Below are 12,500 nucleotides of genomic sequence, written 5' to 3' on the forward strand. Positions count from 1 at the left end.
CGGTGTATGAATAATGTATCCCTGTTTCTAAACATTCGTGGGCAGAAGCTGCAAGATTGATCAGCAAGGCATCGGGCTCCTATTTGGAGAGACAGGGTTCAGATCCCAGGTGCTTGTTGCCAATGCTGGTGGTTCAAACGGCGATGAAGACTGGGATGTGACCCCGGCCTCTCATAGGACCCCCATGCTCCAATAATCAATCTCACGGCCACAGGGCATGGCACGATGCCTCCAAACATCGCGTCTACCCCGAAGATGAACACTGCGCTTTCAATTAAACTCCACAGAAGTGATGCTGACTAGCGTACAATACTTTCCCTCAAGGCATTTATCATCCCATTGACATAGCATTGGTCAGGACAAAAATATTGCGATTGAACTGATAAAATCTTGTGCGATATGTTTTATGAATGAAATGTACACTACGTAAATATCCGATGGGAACCAATCAAAACCATTTTCTAGAAATTATTGTTGACAATACTTGATGTTAAGCTCACAAGGTATAGGAGTAGAGTTAGGCCATTCGGCCCATCGAGTCTACTCTGCCATTCAATCAAGGCTGATCTCAGCCTCCTTGTCCTATTATCCTGCCTTCTCACCGTAACCCTTGACACCCGTTCTAATCAAGAATTTGCCTGCCTTAGAAATATCCACTGACTTGGCCTCCACAGCCGTCTGTGGCAATGAGTTCCACAGATTAAGTACCTTCTCACTAAAGAGTGTTTGAAGTATGATCACCTCCATCTGAAGTTTAATATCAGCCGTGATCACAGTGAATGGCGGTGCTGGCTCGAAGGGCCGAATGGCCCACTCCTGCACCTGTTGTCTATTGTCTATTAATATATTTTGGAGAACGTCACTGATGTTTCTGGTACAATGGTGGAACACTTCAAGTCTCCACAGTTCTCTGTGTCATCTTGTCTCTACTGGTCCCTTTTGTCATCCTGTCATGGCCTTTTCATCTCTGGCCCTGACCCACCTAGCTGTCAATCCAACCTCCATCACCTGGTCCCACCCATCACTCACCAGGCTTTGTCCCACCCCACCTCTTTTCCTACTTTCTCCCCCTTACTACAATAAGTCTGAAGAAAGGTCCCGACCCAAAATGTCACCTAGCATGTTCTCCACAGATGCTGCCTGACCCGCTGAGTTACTCCAGCACTCTGTGAAACGTCACCTATCCATGTTCTCCACAGATGCTGCCTGACCCGCTGAGTTACTCCAGCACTCTGTGAAACGTCACCTATCCATGTTCTCTACAGGTGCTGCCTGACCCGCTGAGTTACTCCAGCACTCTGTGAAACGTCACCTATCCATGTTAAATGGAATAAGTCCCCAGGCTTGACTGCTTCAGCAGTGGATACAGGAGGATGGAGTTCTAGAGTTGTGGGGAAGAGGGTAGGGAAGGGGGTCGGGGGGGGGGGAGATGGGGGAGAACAGGGTGGGGTTAAGAGTGTGGAGAAGGGATGGGGATAATGGGATGAGGGAATAAGGATGTGGAGGAAAGGAGGAGGGGGGGCGGATGTGGGGGAAGGGTGAAGGGGGTGGGAGACAGAGGTGGGGAGGGGGTGGGGAGGGAGTGGGGGAAGGGCGGAGGGGGTGGGGAAGGAGTTGGGAGGGGGTGGGGAGGGGATGGGAGGGAGATGTGGGGAGGGGTGGGGAGGGGATGGGGAGGGAGTTGGGAGGGGGTGGGGAGGGGATGGGAGGCAGATGTGGGGAGGGGTGGGGAGGGGATGGGTGGGGTAAAAGGTCTGGGGGGGGGGAGTGTAACTCGGTATTATTAGAGATAAGACAACGTTGGGACTGGCCATGTCAGGAATGAGTATCTGACTAAATAAGGAACGGCAACACTTGTTGCCCCAGTATTTTTCCACTCCCGGCATTAAGGCTTTAATTTAATTTTACCATCTGCAATATCCAAAGTGTTTAATGCTTGACAACATTGATACGGGCCGCATTGGAACACTAATAGAGGGACATCTGGCCGGGGTAATAAAAGCAGTCACTCTGCCACCCACGACACCACTCTCATTGTGTGATGCGCTCGCAGCCCTCGTGTGCAGAAGACGCCAGCCATTTGTAAAAATAAATAACAATGAAGTGGACAGGAGACTGCACGGAGCAGGTCTCCATCTCACCGATCAATCCACCACAATCCACACTAAGTGTGTTTATAACTACAGTGTAAATGTCTCGATTGTAATCATGTTTTGTTTTTCTGCAGGCTGGTCGGCACGCAACAAAAACTATTCACTGTACCTCGTTACACGTGACAATAAACTAAACTGAACCGAACTAACCCAGTCTGGATTTAAAATATTTTAAATTATTAAGAATGGAGATGAGGAAACACTTTTTCACCCAGAGAGTGGTGAGTCTGTGGAATTCTCTGCCTCAGAGGGCGGTGGAGGCCGGTTCTCTGGATATTATCAAGAGAGAGCTAGATAGGGCTCTTGAAGATAGCTTTGTTTTAGACAATAGACAATAGACAACAGGTGCAGGAATAGGCTATTCAGCCCTTCGAGCCAGCACCGCCATTCAATGTAATCATGGCTGATCATCCCCAATCAGTACCCTGTTCCTGCCTTCTCCCCATATCCCCTGACTCTGCTATCTTTAAGAGGTCTATCTAGCTCTCTCTTGAAAGTATGGGGAGAAGGCAGGAACGGGGTACTGATTGTGGATGATCAGCCATGATTACACTGAATGGCGGTGCTGGCTTGAAGGGCCAAATGGCCTACTCCTGCACCTATTGTCTATTGTCTATTAAAAACAGTGACAGACGACACTGCTGTCCCCTCAGTCTCTGTGGTCAAATGACAGACCAGCCTTTGATAAGTCCATAAGGTCATGAAGGATAGGAGAAGAATTAGGCCGTTCGGCCCATCAAGTCTGCTCCGCCACGGCTGATCTATCTCTCCCTCCTAACCCCATTCTTCTGCCATCTCCCCATAACCCCTGACACACGTACTAATCAAGAATCTTTTAATCTCTGCCTTAAGAATATCCACTGACTTGATAAATTTGGCCTCCGAGAATGTTTATAATGGTCATAGGTCATCCTCAGCAAGGTCTCCATCCCAGAAGATGCTGAATGGACGTTTTACATCAACAGCACATTATAACAGCCCAATGTACCAAATAGTGAAAGGCTTGGATAGAGTGGATGTGGAGAGGATGTTTCCACTAGTGGGAGAGTCCAGGACTGGAGGTCATAGCCTCAGAGTTAAAGGACTTTCCTTTAAGAAGGAGATGAGGAGGAATTTCTTTAGTCAAAGGGTGGTGAATCTGTGGAATTCTTTGCCACAGAAGGCTGTGGAGGCCAAGTCAATGGATATTTTTAAGTCAGAAGTAAATTAGATTCTAGATTAGTACGGGTGTCAGGGGTTATGGGGAGAAAGCAGGAGAATGGGGTTGAGAAGGAGAGATAGATCAGCCATGATTGAATGGTGGAGTAAACTTGATGGGCCGAATGGCCTAATTCTGCTCCTATCACTGATGATCTTGTGGTTGTGATGATACATATGGCAACAACATTCAGTGGGATTGACAGCGTGGAATCACCACATTTAGTCCACCTGTTTCACCCACACTTCTGGAGACAAGGGAACTGCAGGCGCTGGAGTCTTGCATAAAACACAAAGTGCTGGAGGATTTCAGCGGGTCAGGACGCACACTGGGGTGATTTGAGAAACTGACTGAACATGACACAGTTGCAAAGGGAAGTTGGTGCAGGGAAATTTAATTATACGCCAACTGTGTAAATGGAATGAAATAAACGGCAACAGTCGACGTGTACAAGACGCTAACATATTAGTTGCCAATATATGGGCTTGCATCTTTACACAATGATTATATTTCACCCATTTTCCCACTGGCTGTGAAATGTAGAGACATGACAACAGGTGTCACTGTGAACCTCGGTCACCACTTCTTCAATCTGCTGAATTTATGGCGATATGGACACTAAATAATCACACTTTTTATATAATCACTGCAAGATTCACGAGAAGTGAATCTCCAATTAATCTGTGTGACTGTGTGCGAGTCTGCTTATCACAGTCATTAATGTTGCAATTCCCCACAATCCTGGCTCCACCATGGTTATGCTGTACGATTCACCTCTACCCCATTGCGGACATTGGACTCTGTCTGTGGAACTGGTGCACTACGATGCCGAGAACTATATTCTGCACTCTGTATCTTCACCTTTGCTCTACCTATTTGACTAGATTGTATTAACGTCGAGTATCATCTGACCTGATTTCACAGCATACAACACAAAGCTTTTCACTGTGCCTCGGTCGGTACACATGACAATATTATACCTTAACCTGCCCACCAGTTACAAACAGGATACGGGCGAGTGAGAGCTGCAAGGAACTGCAGATGCTGGTATCTTGCATTGAACACAGAGTGCTGGAGTAACTCAGCGGGTCAGGCAGCATCTGTGGAGAACATGGATAGATGACGTTTCACAGAGTGCTGGAGTAACTCAGCGGGTCAGGCAGCATCTGTGGAGAACATGGATAGGTGACGTTTTGGATCAGGACCCTTCTTCAGACTCAGCAACATTTCGGGTCGAGACCCTACTCAGTCTGAAGAATGGTCCCAATCCTAAATGTCACCGGATGGAACGCAAACAAAGCCTTTCACAGTAGCTCAGTACTGAACTAAACTCAACTAAGGATGTCCATGTTCTCCACAGATGCTGCCTGACCCGCTGAGTTACTCCAGCACTGTGAAACGTCACCTATCCATGTTCTCCACAGATGCGGCCTGACCCGCTGAGTTACTCCAGCACTGTGAAACGTCACCTATCCATGTTCTCCACAGATGCTGCCTGACCCGCTGAGTTACTCCAGCACTCTGTGAAACGTCACCTATCCATGTTCTCCACAGATGCTGCCTGACCCGCTGAGTTACTCCAGCACTCTGTGATCCATGTGAGGGAGTACGCTGGGCTCACAATATAAAAGTCCCATTATTTTGCAACCACAGACATATCTCCGTTCGAGCTGGCTACTCTTGTAAACATGTAATGGGAGGCATCGTGGTGCTTCACCCAAACAAATACCGTAGGAGCCAGAGGGAGATTGGAGGAGAGCTCACTGACCTGTATGTATGCGCAGATGGACCTTCAGGTGGTGGGAGGTTCGGAACGATTTGCCACAGTAGGGACAATCGCGGGTGGCTGATCCATGGGCCCGGTCCCTCAGCAGCAGAGAAGGCTGGTGAGTTCCTGCAGTCCTTCCCAACTCCTCTCCTAGATCTACAATGCACACAAATCACCACCGTCATTACAACACACCTTCCTGCAAAACCTGCTTTTGCTAACACATCATTATTTGGCCACCACAGACGACTTGTGAAGAGCACAACCTTAAGGGGCCTGTCCCACTTGCCTGATTTTTCTCGGCGACTTTCCGGCACCCGTCATAGACGTAGCTGGTCTCCGAACATTTTCGACATGTTGCAAATCCAGCGGCGACCAGTGAAATAGTACGACTCTTTGGGCGACTACTCACGACCAGGCAGGCGTCACGCCGCGACGTGTCGACACGTAACGCCTGTACGGTCGTGAATAGGCGCCCAAAGAGTCGTACTTTGTTCTGGTCGCCGCTGGATTTTCGTAGATCTGCTGCGACTATGACGGGTGCCGGCACTCTGTGAAACGTCACCTCTCCATGTTCTCCGCAGATGCTGCCTGACCCACGGAGCTAAGGAAATAGGCAACGTTTCGGGCCGAAATCCTTCTGGAAATAGGCAACGTTTCGGGCCGAAACCCTTACGGGTTTCGTCCCGAAACGTTGCCTATTTCCTTCGCTCCATAGATGCTGCTGCACCCGCAAGAAAATTGTGTAAGTGGGACAGGCCCTTTAGTCTAGTTTAGTTCATTATTGTCATGTGTACCGAGGCAGAGTGAAACACTGGCGTTTGTCTACTAGCCTGTCAAAGAAAAGACTGTACATGATTACAATCAAGCTGTCCACAGATACAACAAAGTAAGGGAACAACATTTAGTGCAAAGATAAACCACTGGTCAGGTAAAGTATGATTCAAGATAGAGGTCAGGACTGCTCTCTCGTTGGTGAGAGGACGGTTCAGTTGCCTGATAACAGCCGGGAAGAAACGATCCCTGAATCTAGAGGTGTGTGTTTTCACACTTCTGTACCCCTCACTAGAGGGGAGGAGGGGAGAGTGGAGAGTGGAGAGGGGAGAGGGGAGAGGGGTGGGGGGAGTGGAGAGGGGAGAGGGGAGGGGAGTGGAGAGGGGAGAGGGGAGAGGGGAGAGGGAGAGGGAGAGGGAGAGGGGAGAGGGAGAGGGGAGAGGGGAGGAAGGGAGAGGGAAGAGGGAAGAGGGGAGAGGGGAGAGGGGAGAGGGGAGAGGGGAGAGGGGAGAGGGGAGAGGGGAGAGGGGAGAGGGGAGAGGGGAGGAAGGGAGAGGGGAGAGGGGGGAGAGGATAGAGGGGAGAGGATAGAGGGGAGAGAGAGGATAGAGGGGAGAGAGGGAGAAAGGGGAGAGAATGAGAGAGGAGAGGAGAGAGGGGAGAGGGGAGAGGGGAGAGGGGAGAGGGGAGAGGGGAGAGGGGAGAGGGGAGAGGGGAGATGCAGAATCCTTCTCTTTCACGTTGGGAGATGACATACAGCTGGCGACTCCTGTTTGCTTCTTTTTTTTCACCCAGTTCTTTAGTTTCCACCATCATGGTGTTCGAGCAACAGATGGCATATTTCATTTAAGTGACTAATAGAGAAATGGCCCAGCTGTGTGAGCAGCATGCCCAACACTGTACACAGTGCCGGCTTCATGCAGATCCAACCACAGAATGGCAGTGGGGGGAAAGCTGGAAGTAAAACAACAGTTGCTAAATGAATGTTGGTCTGGGGAACAATACCAAGTGCTCTCTCCGCACCCACACCTTTACAGGTGAGTATGGACCATGGTGCCTTGAGAGGAAATTATTTGCTTGGTGCATTTTTCTTTGGTGTGTTCCTCTCTGACCAAAGGGCACAGCGGAAGATTTGTTGCCTTACAGCTCCAGTGAGGCGGGTTCGATCCTGACTATGGGTGCTGTCTGTACAGAGTTTGTACATTCGCCCCGTGGGTTTTCTCCGGGTGCTCCAGTTTCCTCCCACACTCCCTGATTTGCTTGGTAAAAATTGTAAATTGTCCCTAGGGTGTTAGTGTGTGGGGATCACTGGTCGGTGCGGAGTCGATGGGCCGAAGGGCCTGTTTCCGCGCTGTCTAAAACTCTACAACTAAACGAGACAAAACAACCTACGGTTCATAGTCACTGGCAACACAGGAAGAATGACCAGTTAGACTCGAGCATTGGATCCCACCCCCCTTCAGCATAACACAGAGTGCTGGAGTAACTCAGCGGGTCAGGCAGCATCTGTGGAGACATGGATAGGTGACGTTTCACAGAGTGCTGGAGTAACTCAGCGGGTCAGGCAGCATCTGTGGAGAACATGGATAGGTGACGTTTCACAGAGTGCTGGAGTAACTCAGCGGGTGCAGCAGCATCTATGGAGCGAAGGAAATAGGCAACGTTTCGGGACGAAACCCGTAAGGGTTTCGGCCCGAAACGTTGCCTATTTCCAGAAGGATTTCGGCCCGAAACGTTGCCTATTTCCTTAGCTCCGTGGGTCAGGCAGCATCTGTGGAGAACATGGATAGGTGATGTTTCACAGAGTGCTGGAGTAACTCAGCGGGTCAGGCAGCATCTGTGGAGAACATGGATAGGTGACGTTTAGGTTCAAAGCTAGCTTATTTGTCACACCTACCAAGGCAGAGTGAAAGTGATTTTTTTACACAGTATCACTACACATAACACTTAGACTGACTGAGTGATTCAGGCTGACAAAGCTGGTATACGAGGGGTGGGATCGGGACAAAGGCTCTCAAGTGATAGGCGGTTGACGGGCGGGTGGACTAAGTGACAAAGGCTGGTGACTAAAGGGTGTCAGATACGGGGTGAGGAGGTGGAGTGAAACGTAAAGCCGGAGGGAGGGGTGTGGGTGGATGAGGAATGTGGGAGGGGAAAGAGGGGGGAGGGATAAAAGGGCAATGAGGGTCTTGGAGATGGCGGGTGAGTGCGTGGAGGAAGGGAAAGGAGGAGGGTGACAGGGGTGGGGGTCAGTGGGAGAAATGGGTGCACATTAGTGCGGGTGTCAGGGATTGTGGGGAGAAGGCAGGAGAATGGGGTTAGGAGGTAGAGATAGATCAGCCATGATTGAATGGCGGAGTAGACTTGAAGGGCCGAATGGCCTAATTCTGCTCCTAACCCGCATGAACATATGAACTTCTCCGGGTGAGGTGGGTGTGAGTGAGGGGGGATTACATAAGGCTGATGTAAGCAACCCAATGGCTAATCGATCGGTCTGCACTTCAAACAGAAGTGACTGATTCTCATAATTCACATGGTAATCCATTTTAAATGACTTGCCACCACCAGGAATACATTTTATCCCGACTAATATGCGTTTCAAATTTCCTATTCATTCCTTCATTGCAGCCTACTTCCTTCATTGCCACGGACCAACCTTATCTCAAATTAATATTCTGCCTTCATCTCTAAATAATTTATCAACCACTTGTGATGTCGTCAGCCTGTGATATTTCATTGAATCATTCACGCAGTTTATGACCAGCTGACTCCAAATACAAAGTGCAGGAACAGGGCAAGAATTCCTCCAGTACTGCACGTCGAACATCACTCCCCTTCCATAGAACCATAGACAATAAGTACAGAAGTAGGACATTCGGCCCGTCGAGCCAGCACCGCCATTCAATATGATCATGGCTGTTCATCCACAATCAGTACCCCGTTCCTGCTTTCTCCCCATACCCCTTGATTCCGTTAGCCCTAAGAGCTAAATCTAACTCTCTCTTGAAAACATCCAGTGAATTGGCCTCCACTGCCTTCTGTGGCAGAGAATTCCACAGATTCACAACTCTCTGGGTGAAAAGGTTTTTTCCTCATCTCAGTCCTAAATGGCCTCCCCCTTATTCTTAAACTGTGACCCCTGGTTCTGGACTCCCCCAACATGGGGAACATTTTTCTTGCATCTAGTCTGTCCAATCCCCTAATAGAATTTTATATGTGTCTATAAGATACCCTCTCATCCTTCAAAATTCCAGTGAGTACAAGCCCAGTCGACCCACTCTTTCATCATACGTCAGTCCCGCCATCCCGGGAATTAACCTGGTGAACCTACGCTGCACTCCCTCAATAGCAAGAATGTCCTTCCTCAAATTAGGAGACCAAAACCGCACACAATTTTGGAGACCCAGGTTCCACCCTGACTACGGGTGCTATCTGTATGGAGTTTGCACGTTGTCCCCGTGAGCTGCGTGGGTTTTCCCCGGGTGTTCTGGTTTCCTCCCACACTCCAAAGACGTGCGGGTTTGAAGGTTAATTGGCTTCTTTATGTTGTCCTTAAGGTGTAGGATAGATCTAGTGCATGGGTGATCATTGGTCAGCATGGACTTGGTGGGCCAAAGGGCCTGCTTCCATGCTGTATCTCTAAACCACATTACATTTAAATCTATGCTCTCTAGTATCTAGAAAAAAGTTCTGACTGTCTATCTTTGATTAGTATGGGTGTCAACAAGTTATGGGGAGAAGAGAGGAGAATGGGGTTAGGAGGGAGAGATAGATCAGCCATGATTGTATGGCGGAGTAGACTTGATGGGCCGAATGGCCTAATTTCACTCCTATCACTTATGACCTTATGACCTTATGCCTCCGTTAAGTTTATGCTCTTCTATCAGGTCTCCCCTCATCATCTGTCGTCCAAAGGACTAATGTGTGAGGTTGTGTTGCCCCAGCAAGGATGTTCTAACGAACATGAGGTCAAGGTGAGGAATAGATTGGTTCAGCGATCAGTATCTGATGCCCTGCTTCCACGAGGAGGCAGGAGATACTTGCATTGCCCCTCTAGCATTCTTCCACAAGACCCAAGAACGTTCTATGTTTTGTTAGCAGCGAGTAGCGTGCAGAATGAGCACTGGATGTTGCTGGAACTGCAGGGAAGCATTGAGTCCACTCTGCAGGTGAGCTCTCGACTCTAAACAAATAATCCGTCTGAACAAGGTTAACAAGTGTAAAAGGATTCTTATAAGATGGCCACACTAACCTAACCTAACTAAGGTAGACAGAAAATGTTGGAGCGGCTGAGGCAGCATCTATGGAGAGAAGGAATATGCGACGTTTCGGTCGAGATCCTTCTTCAGACTGATGTCCGGTTGTGCTGTTACTGCTGCCTCCACCCCCAGTCTGGTATCTTTTTTATTTTTTGGTGTGTTTAAAGTATGTTCTTTAGTTTGTTTTTGGTGTTTTATGTGGGGGAAGAGGGTAGGGTAAGGGGGAAACCATCCTTCAGTCACTTCCTGGCGAGGATGCGACTATTATCCTAGTTGCGCCCTCGCCCCCCGTCCTCGAGGCTTACCAACTGGATTGACGCGGCCTTTCCTGCCGGGACCGACCGGAGCTTCAGCAGCAGCGGCGCAGCGCTGGGTACATCGCGGAGCGGGCGATGCCTCACGTGGGATCGCCGTTTGGAGCTCCGGAGTGTTGGGCCTGCTGCATCGACATCGCGGAGCTGTGGTTCGCGGAGCTCCCAACGCAGGCGGCGCTGACCAACATCGCGGAGTCCTGGGACCCTTTGCCGTGGGCCGCCAGCATTGAATCTCCGCCCAGCTAGGCCTGTGGACTTTGGGAGCCACGGACTCCGGTGGGAGGTGGCCGATTCAGAGGTCCAGGCCGCTGAGGATGTTCTTCCGCCCGACGTCGGGGTTCCATCGTTCCCGGCGAGGGGGCCGCGGAGGGCTTGGGAGGCCACGACCACGGGTGAACATCGGGGAACATCAGCGAGGAGGTTGACTGGACTTTGGTTTCTTCCCTCACAGTGGGGAACTTTGGTGTCGCTGGGGGGACGTTTGTGTTGTGGACTATTCTGTTCTGTGTTCTGTTTTTTTTAAATTTGTATGACTGTAAGGAAAATAGTGTTTTGTTGTCTCTTAATTGAAGACAATGAGAATAAATTGAATCCAAATCCAAATCCAAATTACTGTGGGGGGGGGGGGGGGCAAGAAATGAAGAGGCGGAGACAGTAGGCTTGTGAGAGAACTGGGAAGGGGGAGGGGAAGGAGGGAGAAAGCAAGGGCTATCTAAAATTAGGGAAGTCAATGTTCATACTACCCAATGTCAATGTAAACTACCCAAGCAAAATATGAAGTGCTGTTCCTCCAATTTGCACTGGGCCTCACTCTGGCCATGGAGGAGGCCAGGACAGAGAGGTCGGATTGGGAATGGGAGGGGGAGTTGAAGGGCTGGGCCACCGGGTGATCAGGTTGGTTAAGACGGACTGAGTGGAGATGTTGGGCGAAGGGATCGCCAAGCCTGCGCTTGGTCTCGCCGATATAGAGTAGTTGACACCTGGAACAGCGGATGCAGTAGATGAGGTTGGAGGAGGTGCAGGTGAACCTTATAGTGCCAGTCTTTCCTGCAGGAATCCTGCTGACACCGGTCCAAACTCTCATCACAGTTTCCCGTCAGTCCCAGGATTGCTTTGCTACCTCCGACCCTCCCACCTCCCACAACCTTCAACCTCCTATATTTCTTCCAATAGCCTAGAGTTGACATGAGCAGTAAAGTGCAGATCATTTCCTGCAACAGTTGTTTAACTGTCTGTGTGACAACCTCCATTTTTAGTATTACTTTTAGAGATCCAGCACGGAAATAGACCCTTCGGCCCTCCGGGTCCCCGTTGACCAGCGACCACCCGTACACTAGCACTACCCCACACACACTAGGGATGCACTCATTTTACCGAAGCCAATTAACCTGCAAACCTGTACGTCTTTGGAGTGTGGGAGGAAACCGGAGCACCCAAAGAAACCCACGCGGTCACGGGGAGAACGTACAAACTCTGTACAGACATCACCGGTGGTCAGGTTGGAACCCAGGTCTCTGGCGCTGTGAGGAGCTAACTCTACCGCTGCGCCACCGTGCCACTCCAAACCAAGTGATGCATGAAACATGTGCGTTCACCACACTGGAGTAGGCTCAATGTGTGCATCCAATCAGCCTAAATATCAGGGGGGAAATACCCTTCAATAACCAGTGAATAGGTGTCCGTCACTCTGTGCAAAGTTCACCCTGTTTAAACTGCCAAATAATGAAGGAGATATTAAAATAGGCAAGAACCAATCTCTTCCATTCTGTTGTTTGCTGCTCATTGTGCTAATTTTCAAATTTTATGTTTAATAAAACTAATTTGTTTGTGTACCCTGCATTGTAAGAAATCCTTATGTGAATGTATTGGCAGCACAGTGGTGTAGCAGTAGAGTTGCTGCCTTTGAGCGCTTGTAGCTCCGGAGACCCGGGTTCAATCCTGACTACGGGTGCTGTCTGTACGGAGTTTGCACGTTCTCCCCGTGACCCGCGTGAGTTTTCACTGAGATCTTCCTCCCACACTCCAAAGACGTAC

General features: G+C 49.6%; 1 protein-coding gene across 4 annotated transcripts in view; it reads right to left on the reverse strand.

The window, feature by feature from the left end:
- znf536 (zinc finger protein 536) overlaps positions 1 to 12,500 on the reverse strand; it is a 400,158-nt gene that overhangs the window by 119,194 nt on the left and 268,464 nt on the right. For 3 of the 4 annotated variants that reach the window (XM_033036453.1, XM_033036452.1, XM_033036454.1), the window contains exon 5: positions 5,120 to 5,275. The exons of the other annotated variant lie outside the window; for it this stretch is intronic. In XM_033036453.1, the coding sequence (XP_032892344.1) occupies positions 5,120 to 5,275 (156 nt within the window). The remainder of the gene's footprint in view (positions 1 to 5,119; positions 5,276 to 12,500) is intronic. 4 annotated transcript variants of the gene reach the window in all.

Source organism: Amblyraja radiata, chromosome 17 (assembly GCF_010909765.2).
Source record: "Amblyraja radiata isolate CabotCenter1 chromosome 17, sAmbRad1.1.pri, whole genome shotgun sequence".
Classification (NCBI taxonomy): domain Eukaryota; kingdom Metazoa; phylum Chordata; class Chondrichthyes; order Rajiformes; family Rajidae; genus Amblyraja; species Amblyraja radiata.